The sequence below is a fragment of the Lepidochelys kempii genome, chromosome 1, assembly GCF_965140265.1.
Source record: "Lepidochelys kempii isolate rLepKem1 chromosome 1, rLepKem1.hap2, whole genome shotgun sequence".
Classification (NCBI taxonomy): Eukaryota; Metazoa; Chordata; order Testudines; family Cheloniidae; genus Lepidochelys; species Lepidochelys kempii.
The window spans coordinates 41,170,306-41,192,726 of NC_133256.1; the positions used below are offsets into that span (position 1 = coordinate 41,170,306).

Here is a 22,421-nt window from a genome sequence, read left to right on the forward strand (position 1 = left end):
AGTTACCTAACATCTAAGGTCAGAACTAATTTTCATCTGATATTGGCCTTTAAATAGATGTCTTAGAGCCATACAAGTAGACCTTCTGAGCATAAATCCTATTGGTCAGAGTGAATCACTTTTAGTGCAATCAGTTCTGGGCATTCTGCCAGTACTTTGTCCAAGACTTTTATATCGACGCTCACAAGTGAGCTGAGAACATATGACCTACACAGCTCCACGCTTTTCTTAGATTTTAATATCACCATAATTATTAACTGTAATAATAATGTTCTCAATATTCCAGAGAGTTGAACCTTTGTCAAAGTGTTATTATACGTATATTGAACACATAAAATGTTATCAAGTTATCTGAGAAATTCCTATAAAATTAACCATTGAGTTATTTTTCCAGATTATGAATTCTTAATGGCCTTCAGGATATTCTGAAGAGGTTTCAATATTTCCCCAGACAAATTCTAGCCCTGTTTTTAACAAGAGATATTGTGTTGGACATTCCTCTGAATCTTTAAATGACAACTTGAGGATGCTCCCTGTTTTGAGAAAATGTCTGTATCTAAAGCTAAAAGGCACCAAGGGAATAGATGTTTATTAGCCTAAGATGTAGTAATTGTACACTTTATAGTAACTTGAGGATATGATTATGCTGAAGTATTTTATCACCCCTCCCATTGTATTTAGTTACTGTAAATCTATCTGCTGTGATTGGCTGCTGCTATCAGAACTCTCCATGTAAATGTTCACAACAAATATGGCTCCCACAGGACTCTTCTTAGTATTTCCTTCCCAATGATGAAGGCTTAGCCCCTTTCCCACCCAGTAAAATGACTTTGTTTTGTAATCCAATTATATGCTTGTATGAGTTAAATGGGTAATAGGGTGGGGATAGGGTCAGAAACTGAAGTAGTCATGTTTCTTATGGACATATAGATAAGAATTCTGACGGAAACACATAGAGAGCTGTATAGTGGCTAACCAGAGAGAGTGATTTGTAAAATCATTGTTTGATTATTGCAGTAATACAAATGCCTACCTGCTAACTGCCTAATAATGGCTCTCAACTAATCAAAGTGCAGGGATTAGTATTTGCTGTCATAGTGCAAATTAGAAACACCAGCCAATCACAGTGGAATGAATTACATAACTGAAAAGTAATTCTACAGTTGTGTCTCAGTAGCTGTATAGCATTTCTGTTCTCTAATTGTGAGACAATTCCATTGAAGTATAATTTTTATAAACACTGGCATTAATTTGCTTGGTGTATATTCATGCTTATGTACTCTTTCATTCTCAGGTTGGTTAAAAAAAACATGAAGTACTTCATTATTGCAGTTTGAATTATTCTGTTCTCTTCAGTTAGTGCACTAATAAAATCCATGAAAAGAGCTAGTTAAAATAGTTAGGTTTCAGAGTAACAGCCGTGTTAGTCTGTATTCGCAAAAAGAAAAGGAGTATTTGTGGCACCTTAGAGACTAACCAATTTATTTGAGCATGAGCTTTCGTGAGCTACAGCTCACTTCATCGGATGCATGCCGTGGAAACTGCAGCAGACTTTATTTATACACAGAGAATATGAAAAAATACCTCCTCCCACCCCACTGTCCTGCTGGTAATAGCTTATCTAAAGTGATCATCAGGTGGGCCATTTCCAGCACAAATCTAGGCTGGAAATGGCCCACCTGATGATCACTTTAGATAAGCTATTACCAGCAGGACAGTGGGGTGGGAGGAGGTATTTTTTCATATTCTCTGTGTATAAATAAAGTCTGCTGCAGTTTCCACGGCATGCATCCGATGAAGTGAGCTGTAGCTCACGAAAGCTCATGCTCAAATAAATTGGTTAGTCTCTAAGGTGCCACAAGTACTCCTTTTTTTTTTTTTTTTTTTTTTTAAATAGTTAGTATCTTCTATCTTTCCAGGGACACCATTTCTGGCCATGTAATTAAGAAATACCTCAATTTGTCTCTGTTAGAAGCTGGGTACCAATTTACATACTTCTGCACGTTGATTATATTTGAAAATATTTTGAGTTCTAATGTGAAAGGAATTTTTCCAGGTATACTACTTTTGTTCTGTTATGGCCTACAAGTTATGCAGCTTTTTTTTTTAGACTAATGTAATTATAATAGTAAAACACTGACTTATTAAGTGGGGTTGAGTTTTCTAGTTTCATTCCTATTCTTCATCTCATTTCTAATATTTCGTCTCATCAGGAAGCTATATTCCCAACACCTTTTCAGAGTCTCTTGGAATATATTTTTAAACACTGTCTCACACATGCTTGACTAGGTCCTATTTTAATGCTGTTTATTTTTATTTCTTGAGAGGTATTCAGAGCATTTGGTAAAGTGGGTGAATATTAAACATTCATTTCATATAGGTAAGATTTTTTTGTGGTCCATCATTGTCATGATAGAAGGAGAACAACATAGGACAAAACAGGCATATTCACTGATTTTCCTTGAGTAGCATATCTTACTGCAGAGTTGTGTTTGATCCAGTAGAGACATGGAGTTAGTCTAGAGCTGCCAATCCCAGGGACAAATGTCTCAAAGCACTGTCCCCTTGATATATGTCCTGAAATTCTGCTGCCATGGAATCTGTGATCCAATCTCAGACTCCCTTTCCAGTGAGGAATTAAATCTTATTTCTCTCTTATTTTAGAGACCTTTATTAATTTTTTTTTAGTTTTCAAATTATCTTATGTGTTGGGGGGGCAGTCACTTTGAGCTACTTATGCCTATTTTTGACAACTATAAACTACCTGCATAGCTCTGTCTATAGGCTCTTTATTAAGAATTGCAGTCTGTATCATCTTAAATATAAATTAACAAATATAGTAGTTATTGACTAAAAGGTAGAGTCAATTGTTTGATTACATTCAGAGTTCATTCTTAAAAATGTTTGAGACCAAATAACTGGACTTAGCCAAATTTATTGTCTAAAGACAAAGCAGTAAAATACAAAAAGGAGACATACATACTCTCGTTCCAGGAAGCGAATCTTATCACACAGCATGTTTACTGTCCATAGAAGGTATGTTTCAAAGATATGCATTTCAGCTAGTAGTATTTATAGTATGATTTTACAAGCTACAAAACTCTTTACTCAACACTAAAATCTAACCCACCAGTTCTATACTTTCCTTATCTCTGCTTTGGATACCACATTCCAAACCAGCTGGATGTAGAGGTATATCCCAGTCTGTGCTAGGACATACCATTCATGCATAATGTAACTTTTTGCATAATGCCCATTAATGTGGTGTATATTACGCCTAACATATATGTATTGGCTAACATAGGTCAAGTTTTTCTTTCATGCCTGAGAGTAAATGTCTTTATTTTTGTTTTTGTTACTTTGTATGAAGTTTTGGTTAGTCTTGGTTGATTTACAGGTTATGACATAAGTATACATTTGTAATCATAATATAGAAACATTTTTAGGACTCTATGGTCCTATGCCTTTTAGCTAGCACTTCTCACTCTCTCTGTCTCTCTCTCACACACATACACACACACACACACAGTGCACAAACAACTAACTTTCAGAGGTTTTATAAGTAAGTTTGTATAACTTATAATGTTCAAAATTTAAATGTCTTCTATTCAGTAAAGAAAAATGTGCTTACATAGTAAAAAAATGCATGAAAAATTTAAACTGGGAGTGAATATTTACAACAGAATTATAAACTTCTGAAAATAAAGGTTCAGAATGGAAATACTAATAGAACTTTTAACTATAGTAGTGCAAATAGTACCTTTAATAGAGAGTAAACCTTTATGACAGAATATGTTGCATTATAGTACAATTAAAGTCATTCAAAAGCTATGCTGGAAGCATCTGTGAAATGCCAGATTCAATCACATTCACTGGGGCCTCTGTCTTTTTTAATTACTTTGAGAGTCAGCACATTGGAAAATTGAGGTCATCACAGAAACCTCTTTTGAAATAGCTTTGCTTATCACTCTTTACCACAACTGTCTGCTTAAGAGAAGCTGAAGGTTTCATTTTAATCGTATCTGGGTCCTGATCTTTTTTCCTCACCCTTTGTAACACTACTACATTGAGTGACAGTGGCGAAATAGATGGAAAATACCTCTGTATTTAAGATGGGTGGAAAAGTAGCAAACCAATCACCAGGCTATTATGATCATAACTGGTACCTTTTGACTAGCTGATTAACGTTGTTTAAAATTGCTTTACAGCCTTTTGAAGGTGTCATTAGAACTCAATGCTGTTTTAGAATCGAGAAGATCTTGTAAATGTAGTTGCCCCAGGACTCTGAATGTTTTAGTTGCATTACTTACATAAAGTATAATTCAGTTAACCATAATCCTTGAAGCTCAATCATGTCAATGTTCTGCCATACAAACCTCACTTGGAAAATGTGCATTCCCCAGACCTGTCTGCCTGTGGATCAACTCTTTCCTATTCATCAGTACCATGGGGGAATCAGCTGACTGTGCTGCACCATTCCCTCTGACCCCTGAGCACCACAGATAAGCTCTATCTGAACTATCTGAAACCCTTTTTGTTACTTTTATTTAGAACTCAAATGGACTCTCAAATAAAAGAATGCACAAGCTGCAGGTTCATTACTCAGAAAACCCTTTATTGTGTCATTCTTCTCTTAAGCACACAGACTTAAGATAGTTCTTGCCATACTTACGTATTTTAAGGGACACTCTTAAGACCGACCCATTCTTCTGATGGGTGACGTTATTTTATCCATACTGGTTCATACATCATTCCAGTATCAAGCAATATACAAAAAGACAAAAGGAAGGAAGTATGCCCACAGATTAAAAGGAAGAGAAGAGAATGTGTAGACTGATATGAGTATAGAATTTTGTGGGTCTTCAAGACAAATATCCCATTCAGAAATATGTGTGGGTGCACAGGGGCAAATAGCACACTATAGCACTGAGAGGGATGAGTAAACCCTGTGTAAAATGGTTTTCAAGTATAATTGAAGTCAACACAAAATGACATCTAAGTAGACCATATTTTCTAAAATAAAAATATTTTTGAAATTTAGAGTCAGAATTTTAAAGTTAAGCATGTCCAATTTTATATTATTGAAGGCACAAATCAAGCATTTGTGCATTCAGGTGACACACTATCTTTCTAAAAATATGCATTGCTCAAACAGAAGTTAAGGGCTTGATGAAAGAATTACTGAGTGAAATTTTTGTTCAGGACGTCAGACTAGATAATCATAATAGTCTTTTCTGGCCTTAAAGTCTGTAAACCTATTAATCAATTAGGCACACAAATAGCTGTGTTTGCCTGTGCATATCTAGTTTTTGCATATATGTTAGGCACATGCAAAAGTACATATACAATTGTGTGTACTTAACTTTAAAAATATGGCCTCTTACATCCTTACTGCTTACATCAGCAGTGAATTTGGCTTCTGAAGTTGATGGAGTTGTTTTATGGCAAATTAAAATAGAAGACAATAAGAAATTATTGGGTAATTCATCATGCAAATACATGTTGCAGGGTTCAAATCTGAATAGAGTAGGATGTGAAAGAGAAATAAATAGTTAGTGCTAAACATAAGAGTATGCAAATAATATTGACTTATTCAAATACCTTGCTAGTTAATCATAGTATAATCAGTTCAACTGGAAGTGTTTCTTGTTATGACAATTTACCTTTAGTAAACAGAGAACTGAATCATGAATGTGGAGGATTTGAAAGTACAACAGTGAAAAGGTCAAAGAATAGCTATGATATGGAGAACAGCCTCAGTTTTATATGTGAACAATTACATTTCAATGGAATTACGTCATGGAGATAAAATGCTATAACTGAAAGTGGCATGGGTCATCTGAAACACTGAGCACAAGTGAAAAGAATTGCCCTTAGTAAAGCATTCATAGTTTTGTTTGGCGTTTTTTGTTAGTTTGTTGCTTTTAGGTTTTTTATTTGTTTTGTTTTGTTTTAAAGTCACCTAAAATATTGCCATAGTTGAGTACAAATCAATAGTGTTTATCGTATGAAACAATAATCATTGATTCTAACAGCTTTTTCAATAAAAAGAAATTTGAGAATAGCTCTCTTATAATTCAAGATTTTTCTATCGAATAAAAATGAGTGTGCTAAGAGTATATTCATTATCAAACTCAGCGTGTAACTCATTGTAGTGAGATCTGTTAGTATTGCAGAGTGTTGCTGGTTTTGGGAGCTCCCCTGTACTTGGCACCAGCAGACAGTGCAGCTTGCTGATTCAGCAGACCTCAATGTTAGTCATAAAAAAAAGACCACAGCATGCTTGGTTCAGTGGCGAAGGCACTCGGTGAGGTTTATTTTCAGCAAAGCCCTGTCCAACAGGTCACAGGGACACTAACATATGTATGCCCATGACAAGGTAAAAGCTCAGTCAACATAACAGGCCAATACAAAGATGACCCTCCTATGATGTCTCCTTTTAAACATTGGTACAAACACATTACATATTACATTCTATATGCTTTTTGTCATTATCCTGTGCTTTATACGTGCTAATTTGAACAAAACAATCTCATCCATTATCCTGTCATCTCCTCTTTATCTTTACAAAGGGTCAGTGAGTTCTTGTACCATCTCTTAGGTATGTGTTTATGTAGTTACTTGATGTGTTTCTGTACCATTCTCTCATCAGGAATGTGCTTACTTGTTCAGCTAATGCCTGTAGTGTTACTATTCTGCCAAGGCCATGCCAACTTTGGTTCACCTTCTTTGGTTCATACTTTTATTCATGCCTAAGATTCCAGCGAGGTCTACAAGGTCTAGGGCTTATAGACTTCATCAAAGAGGCCTGTTCTAAAAACTTGAAGGTGGTGGTGGCATAGTAGATTAGGCCAGGAGGGGAGTTCTTTACTGTGAGACAAGATCTCAAAAATTATTTTTTAGCTTTAGCAAAATAATTTTTTCAAGTAATTTTTTACATCAATCTCACTTTCGGTGCATATGCACCCTGTGCTTGAATTTGGAACTTTCTAGCAAGCACACACGGGTTTGGGGCCATGCCTACACCTTGCCTGTCCTTGCTCCCCTTACTGCCAAGGCCATAAAGGGCACACAAACCCCACTGACCCTCAGTTTCCTCTTACTACCCATGGTAGTGATTTGGAACTGTGATGTCATCCCTGCGTCTCATTAGTAACTAGTTAGTTTTTTATAAATATTTTATATAGATTTAGATTATTAGTTTATAATTAGTTAATTAATAGCTTTTCTGCCCATTGGCAGCTTTCCATTCCTCCTTTTATCCCAGAGAATCTCCTTAGGTGTTTGTGCCTTATCATGAGTATGATAGCCACTATGTCCTCTGGGTTTAAGTTCTGCCCTTCCTGCAACAGGCCCTTCCTTTAACTGACGGCCACAGCAGGTGCCTTTTCTGCTCAGGGGAATCTCATATCCCTGATCATTCTTCAGTCTGCAGCTCCTTTTATACTACAACCAGAAAGTCAATGGAATCTCACCTAAAATTGTTCCTGTTAGAGCAATAAATGAGGTGTACCTCAGATCCTGACAGGCCTTCCCTTGATTCAAAACAATCCCCTGAGCCAGAAATTTAATTCCCTCAGTGCTACAGTAAGTAGAGATTCCACTCACTCAGTTCCAGCTCTTGAGAACAGGCCTCAAGATCCTCAGGACATCATCTGTGTGGCACCCAGGACTGAAGCTTACCAGACAAGGTAGATCCGAGGAACAATCTAAGGTCAGACCACACCACCATTGTCCTTCTCCAGAATGGGGTAAAGAAAATAAATCTAAGTGGAGGCTGGAGCCCTCTCATTCTGAAAAATTTTCTGAGATTCGTCCTAATTATAAAATTCATCATTTCAAAACTATAAGTGAACCTTGTGTGGCAATTTTATTAATATTTCACATTTGAATTTTCACTCTATTACAGAGTGATAGTGATGCAAAGTAGAAAATATTTGTTGATGTACTTCTAGCAACCTTAGCAAGTGGACAAATAATTTTATTCTTAAGAATATGCATCATACATCTGAGTTATAAATTGAATAATCTACTTAAAATGTATATGTAATTATACTAAAATATAATTGTAATGGTCCCATTCATCAAAAATATATATTTGATTTTCATTATTTGCAAGCTGAAATAACCTGGTTATATTTTTTGTTTACTAAGTTTCTAAGATATAAGATAAATGTAATTTACATCATAAATATTTTAAATATTGGAATGCTTTTAGCCCTTATTTACATACACTGGAGCAACCCTATTAAAAAGAATTTATAAACAGTAAAATATATTAGAATATTTAGATCTATATGCCAGTGATTGATGATTTGCTAAGACGTCTGAGGACTGTGTTTGTCTATGAGTTAGGTAATATAAATTAATCTTATTTCTTGTATACTAGCAAGGTGGACCTCCCTATACAATTGTGTTGTGGGGGAGACATCTCAAGATCTATGTTGCTGAGAAATATGGTCAGTCTAACAAATAGACCTCTATATGGTTCTATATTTAGAAGATTAAAGGTCCCTTGTTCCATATGCCAAACAAATAACTGGCTTTTTATATATTCTCCAGATTGATTGTACACAAAATGATAGTCAAATTGAGAACCGATGCATACATGTATGAGGCTCCATTCTCCCCTGCAACCTGAGCTCCCCTCAGCATAGGAATGGTATAGAGACAGGATGGGAGTTAGTTATGGCTTCCTGATTCAGCACTGACCTAGCAGTGGCATTAGAGGATCTAAGGGGCTGCACTGGCTTAATAATGTTCATACAGTTTAGTGTCTTATTGTCATAAATTATTTTTGGAAAAATCCAAAGAAAAAGCCTTGCTGGTTTAAACTTTCTTCTGATTTATTCTGTGTTGTGTCTCTATCTGTGTTTCATCATGTGATGGAGCCACATAATAGAGACTTGTTACATTATGGCTAAGGTCCTACACAATTCACGATATTGCAGAAATTGCAGCTCCCAATATTGGGCTTCCATTGCAGTTTTGACAGCGAGAGTCGTGCCGTGCACGGGCTGACAGTGGGAGACCTGGGCAGCCGGCAACAGGAGCCCCTGCTGTCAGCCCCAAGCGGCAAACAGCAAAAGCCCCAGCTGTCAGCCCATGGCTCCCCCAGGCAGCAGGAGCTCCTGCTGTCAGCACCATTCATGGCGGGACTCCCACTATCAGCTTTTCCAAATTACTGCAAATAATAAAAGTCCATTATTACTTTTCCACCATTTTCCATATCTTGTCACAACTCAGCTGCAATTATTTGACAATAATTCAAGTAGGACCTGAATTCTGACATCATCATGCAATATATTAACTAAAATTCTTGAAACAAATTTCTAACTTTTCTCAATAGAGGTTTACAAACATATCCCACATGTAGCAAAGAGAGAAATAGACTCTAAATCTTAAAATCTTCACTGATTACATTAAGATCTTGTCATTTACTAGCAGCATCATGATCTAATCAAACAGTGTTAAGGAATTTATCGGATATTATGAGTTTGTATTATTTCTTACTCCATTGCAATAGTATAATATTCCTTTACAGTAGATCTTCTGGTATATTCAAGAATATAATCAGGTCCTATAATTGCACTTTTTTACATTGAAGTTCTTGAATGTAACGTATACAAAAAGGCAAATATTTTCAAACGTGACTAGTGATTTTGGATGCCTCTGTTTTTGAGTGCCTAATCAGAGACACTATCAAGGGACTTGATTTTCAAATGGCACGTACTTAACATTTTCTGAAAATGAGAGCCTTTTAAGCTGTCTCCAATTGAGCACCACAAAATTCAGGTGCCCAAAATTACAAATCACTAGTGATAATATTTGCTGTGGTTTCTCCTAATCACTCCACAGTTCACATATAGACCTTTAATTTTAGCAGATTACAAATTTGGGAGTTTTAATTTGATACAGAAGTGAGAAGACTGCTTTTGGCATTTTCTTTAATAATGTTTTGCAGCAGTTATTTGGCATCTTGCAAAATCATTTTTATTTTTAGGTAACAAATCATTGCAATTAAATTCTAATCAATATACACAGATTGCAACAAACTAGCAGTTTGTCTGTCCAAATCCCATTCAACTGGGAAACTGTGTAAATATCTTAATATATAGGTATTCAAGTAATAATTCCCATGAAAACAATATCTTCCAGATAGTCACATGGCATTCTGCAATATTCAAGCTGACACAATGAAAAATAGTGGAAAAGACTAGTGGAAAAAACACTTTATTGGCTCTGCTGTGCTGTAGCCATGACTATGGCTCCTAGGTGCTACGATAATACAAACAAACAACAATAACAATTCCCCCATCCCCTCACAACTATTTAGATTTCTTTTTAAAGTAATAATTTTGATAAAATCACCACAATGAAACTTTCTAAAGATGTTATGCCATGAGCTTTAAAACTTGTATAAATCTGAAGTTTCATCAGTTCCACTCTTTAGTCAAAGAATATAAGACAACATTAGAATAGATAAAGGTCATGTGTCTTTGGTTACCCTTGTTTGTTTTTCCTTTCTTATATATTAGTATTTTGTCCAATAAGTCATGTAATTCTCCTCTGAACACTTCTCTAAAAGTAATATCAGTGCAGAATTTCCACTTCTGGATCTCCAGCTTTGAGTACAAGTCATACAGAAAACAACCCTATCCCATAACCCTGTGGTTGAATTATTGATTCCAAGGCTAACATCCATGAGTGCTATGAGAAGTCAAGCCTCCACATACTTAAAGAACCAGCCAATAGCACCACTGTTATCAAACTGACAGGATTACCACTGTGTTGTATCTGTGCATTTGACTGCCTTTAGAGGCTTGTAAGCATGGAACCCTACAGTGCACGAGTGTCCTGCTGAATCAGTGCAATAGCACTTGGAACTATTGGTGCCAAACTTCTACGGTGAATCAGTGCACTGCTGGGTTGGCACATTAGAGCCCAGAGTTGATGGTGCTGGTCCCCTAGACCCCTGGTAAGCACACTGGCTCCTGTAGCTGTCAGCATCAAACTCCTTTAATTTACTGACACCCTGCTGAGACTATATCTTAGCTGCACTCCATTTAGCTCACAGATGCTTTACTGTATTGGCAGAACTTAATTTAATCGGTACCTGCGTTTGTCAGATCCAGGCACCAGTTAGTGCACTGGTACTTCATTCTATAATTTAATCCCATCCCACCACCATTTCTTGTCAGTATGGCGGATGAGAATCCTTTCTGGCCCTCAGGTGGAAGCACATAAGAGTCTCGCATATTGCATCAGGGTAAGCATACAGCCTCCAAGTTTCTCTGGTTTGATGGTAGTTCAGAGCTAAACTCCCATGAGGAATGGGCTTCAAAATGCTATCTACTGTGGTTGCAGTATGCACAGTGCCTACCTGAGATGAGAACTCGTTCAGTAGGACTTTTCATCCAGATAAGGTCTCCTTCTGAGCAATAACTGAAGTGGCCCTGTATTCATTATGGACTTTCAGACTGTATTCAGAAAATGGTCCTGATTCCCTCTGTCAGTCCAGCCACTCTTTAAATTATTTCCTTCTTCAAAATCCTCCATTTGCTTCTTCTTACCTTCTGCATCAAATGCAGGCTTCTTTTCAATCCTCACATTCTTGACTGTGCCCAACTCTACCCTGCTTACGTTTCTGCTAACATTTTTTATTTCCCACAGTTGTTCTTTTGACTCCACCAGTGAGTTGTGCATTACTTTCTTTCTGTGGCTTTGTGTCTTCTTCCATTCTGCTGTCTAAGTCAGGGATCTTCTCTATAATTCCAATGTTCCAAATACCAATCATTTCTACTTTCAAATCCCTTCTCATAAATCACTTCCTCCTAAAAGACAGCAAATGCTAATCTGTATCAGTAAAAATGCTATTATCTCCCCCTCCCCTTATAAACTACGACAAAAACTCCATAAAAAAGAGAACCTTTGTCTTGAATTTCCCAGTGTGTTATGTGTTTCATGTGTGTTGTCTGTCTATCATAGAATATTATGGTTGGAAGAGACCTCAGGAGGTCATCTAGTCCAATCCCCTGCTCAAAGCAGGACACCAACACCAACTAAGCATCAGAGGGGTAGCCGTGTTAGTCTGGATCTGTAAAAGCGGCAAAGATTCCTGTGGCACCTTATAGACTAACAGATGTATTGGAGCATAAGCTTTTGTGGGTGAATACCCACTTTGTTGGATGCATGTAGTGACCAACTAAATCAACCTAGCCAAGGTTTTGTCAAGGAGTTTTTCACCCCAGATAGGACTTGAACCCACAATCTCTGGCTTAGGAAGCCAATGCCTCATCCATTAGGCCACTGGGGCCTGCCAAGGTTTTGTCAAGCCGGCCCTTAAAAACCTCTAAGTATGGAGATTCCACCATATCCCTAACCCATTCCAGTGCTTCAACACCCACCTAGTGAAATAGCATTTCCTAATAGCCAACCTAGACCTCCCCCACTGCGACTTGAGACCATTGCTTCTTGTTCTGTCATCTGCCACCACTGAGAACAGCCCAGCTCCATCCTCTTTGGAACCCCCCCTTCAAGTCATTGAAGGCTGCTATCAAATCCCCCCTCACTCTTCTCTTCTACAGACTAAATTAGCCCAGTTCCCTCAGCCTCTCCTCAAAAGTCATGTGCCCCAGCCCCCTAATCATTTTTGTTGCCCTCTGCTGGACTCTTTCCAATTTGTTCACATCCCTTCTGTAGAGGGGGGACCAAAACTGTATGCAATACTCTAAGTGTGGCCTCACCAGTGCTGAATAGAAGGGAATAATCACTTCTCTCAATCTGCTGGCAATGCTCCTACTAATATAGCCCAATATGCCATTGGCTTTCTTGGCAACGAGGGTGCACTGCTGACTCATATCCAGCTTCTCATCCACTGTAATCCCCAGGTCCTTTTCTGCAGAACTGCTGCTTAGCCAGTCAGTCCCCAGCCTGTAGCGGTGCATGGGATTCTTCTTTCCTAAGTGCAGGACTCTGCACTTGTCCTTGTTGAACCTAGTCAGATTTCTTTTGGCCCAATCCTCCAATTTGTCTAGGTCACTCTGGACTCCTGCAAGCTCCTCAGGGTGGAGACACATGTCCCCATGCTATTGTGACTTCAAGCTGCGACACCAATCTGGGGAATAGGTGCAACCATTAGTCTGTTGTCTTGTGTGGCTATTATAGCCTGAGACACAGGAGGGGGCAGAAAAACTATTCATCCTGGTGTTTTTATTTTGTGGATCTAGATGTCCTCAGAAAAGAAGACAACAGGATCTCTTGTACTAGTCCTGGTCCTGATTGGCTAGGGAATACCAGCACCAGTGCTGGAGGCATATAGCATAGTGTCCCTTGTATAGTTTCCTTCTATTCTCTTTCATCATCTCCATTCAGAATCTTTCCTTCAGTCAAACGTAAAATTTAAATTCACCTCCTAGGTTTTTTACAAGTGGCTTACTGGCTCAGATAGGTAGCCAATCACCTGGTATCCTGTTGAGCAGCCTCTTCTCATCACCTGTTGCCTCTTCCAAGCCAGATGCTCTTTCAGTGAGAAGGGAGCTAAATGTTTTAATTCCCTTATCCCACCACAGTGTGGGTGTGAACCCTGCTTATCTTCTCCCTGCACCGTAATTACAAAGCAGATAAGTTAGAAGTGGGACCCACCTGTTTGGGAGGTCTGCCACTTATGCACTCTGTCATGAATGAGTAAAGAGGAATGTATAAATATTAAATGCAAGAAATGAAGGTTACTTACTTGTAATTGGAGTTCTACTAGATATACTCTGCACATTCACACTCTTGGGATGCTCCAACTGGTGCAGCTTGGAAGGTGGATCCTGTTATGGGGGCTTATTCCTTCACCCACTTACTTCCCTGGTCCTTCTCGCATGAACAGAGAGCAACAATACCCGAAGTCCAAAGGTGCAAACAATTCGATGTTTATTGGGGTGAACTTCCAGCAAGCATGATTCCAGTTTCCTTCCTTAGTATCCTCCTTCCCAGCTCTGACACCACAGAGCCTTACACCTGTGTCCCTGTTCCCATTCCTACCCTTAGCCAAACATGATTCCAACTTCCTTACTCCCATTCCCTGTTCCCATTTCCCCCTTTAGCAAAACATGATTCCAATTTTCTTACCCCCATTCCCTGTTCCCATCTCACACACCCACATGCCCACCCCCACCCACACCCTGTCACTTCCTCATTGACTACAGATTATATAGTAAAACTTGAGTTCTGCTTAGCTATACCTTAACCAATCATTTTCCTGAAATTTAACTAACCAATCCTAACATATTGTAACATGATTATGTAACCAATTATATCCCACCACCTCAATTAGTTTACACCCAGCAAAATTAATTATACAGCAGACAGGAACAATCACAGAACCAGACAGAGATTATACAGACAAACAACAGCAAAGTGGGAACTATAATGACAAAACAATACAGAAGTGAGGATTTCACATCCCAGCTATTGATAAGTGAGTTCTTGCCAGACAGGATGCTATCAAACTAAGTTTCCTTTTACATTTTCTAGGCACTTCCCTTTCTCTGGAGGTGATAGGAATACAATCCTGTCCTGATAGTGCCTAACAGCCCAATAGCACCTTATTTCAATGTGACTAGTTTGGAATGTGAGGATGTGACCGTTCGCTTCCCAGCTTATGGCTGCCTCTGCTGCTTAGCCAAAGGCCTTAGCCTAAGAACAGGGCCTCAGACTGTCACAGTAAGAGAAGGCCCTTACACCAGCAGACAGTGATCTTGATTCTTTCTTTTATACCTCTATCACTAGCCAAGTGATAAGAATACACCTAAATTCTTAGAGTACAGGCCTTTGCAGACAGGCCTGAATATCTATATCCTAACAGATCCTTCTCATAGTAATGCCTACTAGAGTGCACACGTGCACTTCCTGCCATAACTCTCAACCTTTGAACATGTTCTGAGGACATGACTATAAAAGGGAGCAAGGTGCTACTTGTCACCTCAGTTCCTTCCACCACTAATGAAGACTCCAGGGGTATTTTTCAATTAGGAACCTGCAGAAGAGGGGAAAGTGGGAAGGAAGTGTGAAAATGTGGAGTCCATCTCAAAGAACTCTGGTTACAAGTAAATAACCTTCATTTCTTCTTCAAGCGTCCTCTGCATATTCCCAGTCTTGGGATAATTTGGCAAGTGCTATTCCAAGGATGGATGGAGGGACGCAGAGTCCTCATTAAATAATGACTAAAGCACCACTCAGCCAAACTGTGTGTCAGAGCTGGCTGCCAAATCTAATGCATAATATTTACTGAAAGTTTGAATTGAACTCCAAAGGGCCAGCTTTACATATTTCAATAAGAAGAATATGTCTAGCACATGGTACAAACACAGTAACTGCCCTAGTACATTGAGCTCTAAGACTGTCAGGAGTAGAGAGGGAAGAATTCTTATAATTTTCTTCTATATACTGTCTGATCCATCTAGACAAAGACTGGGCAGAAATAGCTTGTCCTTTACAGTGACCAGCATACAATATAAACAACTCAGGAGAGGGTGTTCAGTTCTGTGCAGGTGATAAGATAGTGCTCCTTTTGCATCTAAAGAATGCAGTCTGGATTCACCATTATGTGTGTGGGGTTTGTGAAAGAATACTGGTAAATTAAGATACTGACTAACATGAAAGTCTGAAATGACTTGAGGAAGGAATCTGGGGTGAGGTCTAAGAATCACCTTGGACTTATAAAAAGAGGTATAAGGAAGGTCAGCCATTAGAGCATGTAGTTCACTAGTTCTTCTAACAGATGTGATTGCTATTATGGAAGCTGTCTTTATAGAAAAATAAAATAAAGAACATTCTGAGAAAGGTTCAGATGGAACAGACATAAACTGTGTTAACACTAAGTTTAAATCCCATAGGAACTGGATTTCGTATTGGTGGATACAAATTCAATAAACCCTTTAAAAATCTTTTAACGCAGCTGTGTGAGAAAATAGATTTACTATAATAAATATATGAAAAGCTGCTATTGCTGCTAAATGGACTTTAAGCAAAGAGCTAGACAAATCCATAGCTTTAAGGGGAATAAATAGTCCAAGGTATACTGAGTAGGAGCAGAGACTGGGTAATGCTTTTATTAGACACCCATATAGCAAATCAATTTAACTTCAAGTACATTTTCTAGTGGCCTGCTTCCCGGAGTAAATTAAAATATGTTTTACCTCAGTAATAGAACAAGACTTTTCTAAATCTATCAAAGTCCTATTTCCCCAGCTGTTAGATGCAATGAGTGTGGATCTGGTTGAAAGACTTTCCCTCCCTGCTGGACAGTAGGTACATTGTCACCAGAAGCATCTTTATTCCCTTGGGATAGGAGTAAATTGGTGAACCATTGATGTCTTGGCCACACTGGAGCAATTAGGATCATATTGGCCGAGACCTGTCTTATTTTCTTTACTTTCTTTAACTTTAGTGGAAATGCATAAATGAGGAATAAGGAAATGCATAAATTATACCCCTTCCCGAATCAAGGAGGAACGTATCTGTCATTGACTGTCTGAGCATGCTCTTAAACAAAAACAGGAACACTTGGTATTGAATCTGGTGGCAAACAGTCCAGGAAGCCCCAAAGATTGAAAATGTCCTGAATCACAAAATCTTTTAGAGACCATTCATGCATCGGTGAGGAATCTCCACTCAGGAGATCTGCAATTTCGCTGTGGTTTCACACTACATGTGAACCAACTGGATAAATGTTGTGTAGGCTATATCAGTCCCACACCTCCTTGCAGAGCTGAGACAAATAAGCTCCTTCCTGTTTGTTTACATAATGCATCACTGACATAGTGTCTGTGGGTACTTGAACTACTGACTTGCACTTGTAGGAGGAAGGATTTGAGAGCCAGATGAATACCTCTCAGTTCTAACACATTTTGGTGGTTCCAAAAGACTATGAATGAAAAATTTGTTGAGATATGTTCCCCAACCCATTTTGGAAGCAGGAGTAGGAGGTGTAAGAGATCTGCCTTAGATCTTTGGACCATTGCTGCCACAACAAGCATATTAGGTGGAGGGTGAACACTTTGCTCCCCATCAGGAAGGTGAGAGGCCTTTATTATTAAAATAATTTGTTTGGGGGGAAAAAAAGGTACAGTGCAAATAAGAACAAGATTTCAATTCTTTTTCCTGTTTACAAACTTAAGGGAATAAATTAGTTAAGAAAATATCAGAGCCATTATATTATTTATTTTCTTTAAAACTGACTATTTTTTAAAGGACACAGGCAGGAAGAGTTGTGTTCAGTATCATGCAGTGTAACTACGGCTGAGGGCCTAACATTGGGTCTGTTATCATCAAGCAGAACTAGCTAATAGTGCAGGTGTAAAAGGTACACAAGGGTGTGATCTTGAAAGGTACTAATGCTCTCACATGACCTGGTCCTAACTAGGCAATCACAGAGAGAAGCAAAATTCATACATATCTTATTGCAGTGGGTTTTGATTTGGGTTTTTAATGTGTATGTGGAACTCATTGCTTGAAACCAAACCTAATTATTGTTTCTGATCTTCTTGTTTAATTTTGTAAATAATGCCAAATATCCAAAGTGGGAAATATCCTGATCTCTTTTACAAACAGAACCCCATTAATTCCATGTAGCTGAGACAATGAAGCAATCATTCAGCTAACATGGTCCCTTTCTGCCACCTTGTGGCACAACTGTGTTTGCAAAGGTACTGTTAATATAATATGTTCGGTGTATGTTAGACTTTAACTTTATTACTTTTAGCTATTTCTGAGTATTTTCTGCAGATTAATTTCAAGTATTTTCCAGGCAAGGCTAGTGATCATAGCTCTCAAATGTTAGGCTACTTATAGCATGCATATAAATGTACTGAGTGAAATCCTGAAATCCTGGCCCCATTTAAGACAATGTCAAAACTTAAATGGATTAGCATTTCACCAACTGTGTTTAGAATGTTTTGGTTTATTTCAAGTGAAAATAAAGATTATAAAAATGCATTTTCAAATATGAATATTTGTATCAGAACAATTATGGTCTCACTGAAAACTATAACTTAGAAACGTAAACTGCAGTGTTTGTACCTAAAGCACCATATAGTATGATCTAGAATTCTTTCTGCACTGTCATATGGGATACTCTGTTGGTTTTGAAACAACTACCCACTGTTTCAAGTCTGCATAAAGAAATAGGAACCTATCATCTTTTATAGAATTCCTCACATCACTGTCTCAGAATGTTTTATAAGTTCAAAAGTTTTTTTAATTATTTTACAAAATAACTTTTTAAGAATATGCTACAGCCAGATTTCCTCTACTTGCTTTCAGATTGGAATCACCAACTCGGTCTTTGAGCATGGATGCACCAAAAGGGATTAATATTAAAGCACAAGCTGGCAATATTGAAGCTCTCTCTCAGATGGATATCAAATTGCATAGCAGTGATGGAGTGGTGAATATGATAAATCATGTTGTTATTATTGTGGTTTATATTGATGCTGTTTGATATTGCCATCAATGTCATTGTCATTTTAAAGTATTATAATTGTTCAGGGTTTAGCAAATATGCTGATAGTTCCAGATAATGGTGCCATAATAATACATCTGTTTACAGGGCAAGGATTAAATAATAATATAAAATGACATGGTGTTGAAAGAGTTTTAAAAATGCTAAGAAGTCACTTCTATCCTAGCACATCACGTTTTTTTAAATGAAGTGAGTGCTCTGCTTTGGTCCATTCAGTTTCTGTAATTCAGGAACATGAGAGGTAGTGTGATAACCTTATACATAATGAAATGCAAGAGAGGACAGATGTCCAGCTCCAGCTCCCATTGAAGTTAGTGGACTTTAGCCATTGATTTCAGTGGAAGCAAGAAAAGACTCTAGGAGAAAAATCTTAAAGGAGATAAGTGCCTAAGCCAGGTCAGTCCTTTCTAGTGAAAGACTAAAGGGGTGGTCATGTCCGCCTTCATACTCAGTAGACCACTGGTGGGGGCACTCACCTGGGACGTGGAAAAACATAGGTGTGATTTCCTGATTTGCAACTTAAACCCAGGTCTCCTATCTCTTAGGTGAATGCCTTAACCACCAGACTGTCAGGGGTGGGGTTTTTGCAATCTCTCTTGTTTAACCAGATCCTCTATGTATAAATTACAGTGCTTAATTTGTAATGAAAGAGGTGCCAGGGATCAAGGAATTAGGTGCCAGGGCTCAAGCAATTTTTTTTACTTTAATAACTGATGCAGCAAGCCCATAGGTGCTGGGGTGATGAACTGCCAACCCTAGAGGTGCTCCAGCCACAAATTAAGCACTGATAAAATATATATTCATTGGAGCAGGGACTGGAACACCAGTCTCCTAGGTGAGAGCCCTAAACATTCATCCTCATGCTTCCTCTCTCTGGCCCAATGAGTATTAAAGTATTTGTACATAGTGGAACAGTTTCTACAGCACAGAATATCCTACAGTCTGGTGATTAGGGACCTCATTTATGATACGGGAGACCTATGTTCCAGTCCCTGCTTCAAATGAGGCAGAGCAAGGATTTGAAAACAATCTCCACATCTCAGGTGACTACCTGGCTGTCGGGTATTCAGGAACACACATATGCCTTAGCCTGAAAAGTTCCTTATCTTGGTATCCCCAGTGAATTTTATGCAGGCCTGATCTAGTAGGTGTGCTATCCAATAGTAGGCAAGACAGGCCAGGGAATGCCTAGTTTGAGTATCCTGCTGGGGCTTAAAAGCAGGAGCTAGGGCACTGAGCAGGTGGTGTTAGGGCTTAGGTGGTTTTGCACATACCCACTGGGAAAAACTTAGGCACCTGGGGAACAGGCTTCAGAGGCAGCTGAGTGGGTGTTTAGAGGATCTCAGTGTTTTCTAAATATTAGATTTAGGTGCCTAAAGTGGCAGGTAGATACCTAAGTCCCTTTGTGGATCTTGCCCCCTAGAAGCCTAAATCCTACTGACTTTCAATGAGATCTAAGGGATAGATTTTTGAAGGTATTTAGGTGCCTACAGATAGGCACCTTTGTGAGATTTTCCAAAGCACTTAGGCTTGGATTCACTAAGGTATTTAAGTGTTGTGATGTTGAGCGTCACTCCACCTAACTTTTAGGCATTTAGAAAATCACAGGAACAGCACTGTGATCCACAAAGTCTGTGTTAGGTGCTTAGGCTCCATCTACCATGAATGAGGAGAGACAGGTATCTTAGACTGTAACTCACAAAAGCCAGTATCCTAATCCTATGTCTACACTAGAGAGCTTACAGCGGCACAGCTGTACCAATGCAGTTGCACCACTGTAAGATCTCTCGTGCAGCTGCTCTATGCTGACAGGAGAGAGCTCACCCATCGAAATAATTAAATCACCCCCAGTGAGCAGCAGTAGCTGTGTTGGCGGGAGATGCTCTCCCACTGACACAGCTCTGCACGCTACCACCTATGCTGGTGAAATTTATGTCACTCGGGGGGCGGGGGGAGGGGGGTTGTGCTTTCTTCACACCCCTGAGTGACAAAAGTTTTACCAACATAAGTGGTAATGTATACATGGCCTAAGTGGGAAGTTGCCTAAACTAGCCAATGGGAGATGCTAACAAGAGGGGTGTGTGCTAAGCCCTGCCACTCCTGGAGAGAAACACCTCACTGTAGCTTGGACTTAGGCACCTAGCTCTGTTAGTGATTCTCAGCTGTGAACCCTCTCTTCAAGATAGGCACCTAAGGCATTTTTGTGCTGACAAGGAGAAGGTGCTGCCTCATGACTTTCAGCCCAGTTGTTAGGGTACTCACGTGAGATGCAAGAGACTCCCAGTTCAAGTCCCCCTCCACATGAGAAGGAGAAGGGATTTCAATGCACATCTGCCAACTTCCACATGAGAACTCAAACCACTGAGCTATGGGATAATCCGACCATGGGTCTCCCTCAGTCTCTCCTGTTGAAGCTGCTGCACTGTGGAGAACTAAAGAGTTCTTTTTCTAGTAGCATCCCTATGGGTGTTCCACTTTAGATGTGCTTGCACCCCATGCACCTCAGATCAGAGATTTAGGTAGCAGTGTCTGTTCAGCCCACACATATGCCCACTGCAGCCTTATGCCTTGTACCATTCCTTCTCAACTGCCTTGGCCTGGGATGGAACCTCAACAGCGTCCAAGTTGAACTTACCTCAACTGTATTTTTATCTCATTCTTACTAGTTAGTGTTAGTTCTTAAAATTTCCTTCATGTTAGTTAGCTGTAATATTTTTTATAGCTTTAAAAAAAAACTTTTAAAAGATTTTACTTATACTTTTAGGATAAGGACTGTTGTCCTTTCACCTATTTTTTGCTTTTTGTTTTTTTGTTTTTCCCCTCAGGGGACTTCAACCTTGGGAGGGTATGCCTGGTTCTCCTAGGTTTAAATGCAGCTTTTCATGTCGAGAGGCTATCCCAGTCAGAGACAGACACTCCTGGTGTGTCTGCTGCCTTGGAGAGTCACATGTTCTCCAAAAGTGTAATTTGTGTCTGCAGTTAAAATCAAGGGCCAGAAAGAACTAGGAACTTAAACTATGTCTCCTCATAATGGAGAGCTCACTCTGACCAGCTTCTGGCCCCAGCCAGGAGGACCTCCTCCCCCATACAATGGTCTCTGAACAGGTCAACCACTTCAACCTCCTCAGCACAGCACTGCCCTACAGCACTGAAGAGGAAATCTCTGGACTCCTGTTAAAAAGACTTAGAAAGTGGTCTTTAAGTCCTCTGGGTAGAGAATCTACCGCAAAGAGACAGTCTCCAATTCAGACAACTGGTTCAGCACCTACCAATTTCCAGCTTGGTACCCACCAGGCTGTAGATTCTTCAGGTACTGTGACCAGGGTTCTAGCTCTGGAAGATCAGTATCATCGAGTGATTGGAGCAGCAGAAAGAAGAAGACCAGCTCTACTAAATTGGTACGGACAGACACTAGGACCTCGGTACCCAGCACTTCAGCTTCGCAAAGGACCAGACCAACACTTACTGGCCATGCATCAGAGCGCATGAGATTTTCAGCACCATCGGTGCCTTCTGCCACAGTTACCTCTGCCCAACTTACCTCATCAGTACCATCCACTGTTACAGTACTGCAAGAGTTTTGATTTCCTCAGACTTGGCAATAACAGAAACACCTGAATCTCCCCCGTTCGGCACTGACCCATTCTCGGTACTGAGCACCTCTCAGCCTTATCTCTATGAGTGCTCCACCTCTACCAAGTGACAAGAAGGCGGACGATGCCCACATTACTGTCCAAGGCTCTCCCTTCCATTATCAAGGAATGTTCTATCCCGAGACCTCTAAAAAGTCAGACTATCTTTGTGAGAGACACACTCCACCCGCTGGTATGGATACCCTTGGTTGCCTCCTCCCATGTCTTATGTACCACCTCAGTGGCTGTATCGGGATCCTTGGATGACTTACCGCTAA

The 22,421-nt window shown here is 39.3% G+C and overlaps 1 protein-coding gene across 1 annotated transcript in view; it reads left to right on the forward strand.

Moving 5' to 3' along the window:
• Positions 1 to 22,421, forward strand: part of SGCG (sarcoglycan gamma) — a 135,480-nt gene that overhangs the window by 107,487 nt on the left and 5,572 nt on the right. The window contains exon 7 of the mRNA XM_073320660.1: positions 18,313 to 18,436. Coding sequence (XP_073176761.1) covers positions 18,313 to 18,436 — 124 coding nt within the window. The remainder of the gene's footprint in view (positions 1 to 18,312; positions 18,437 to 22,421) is intronic.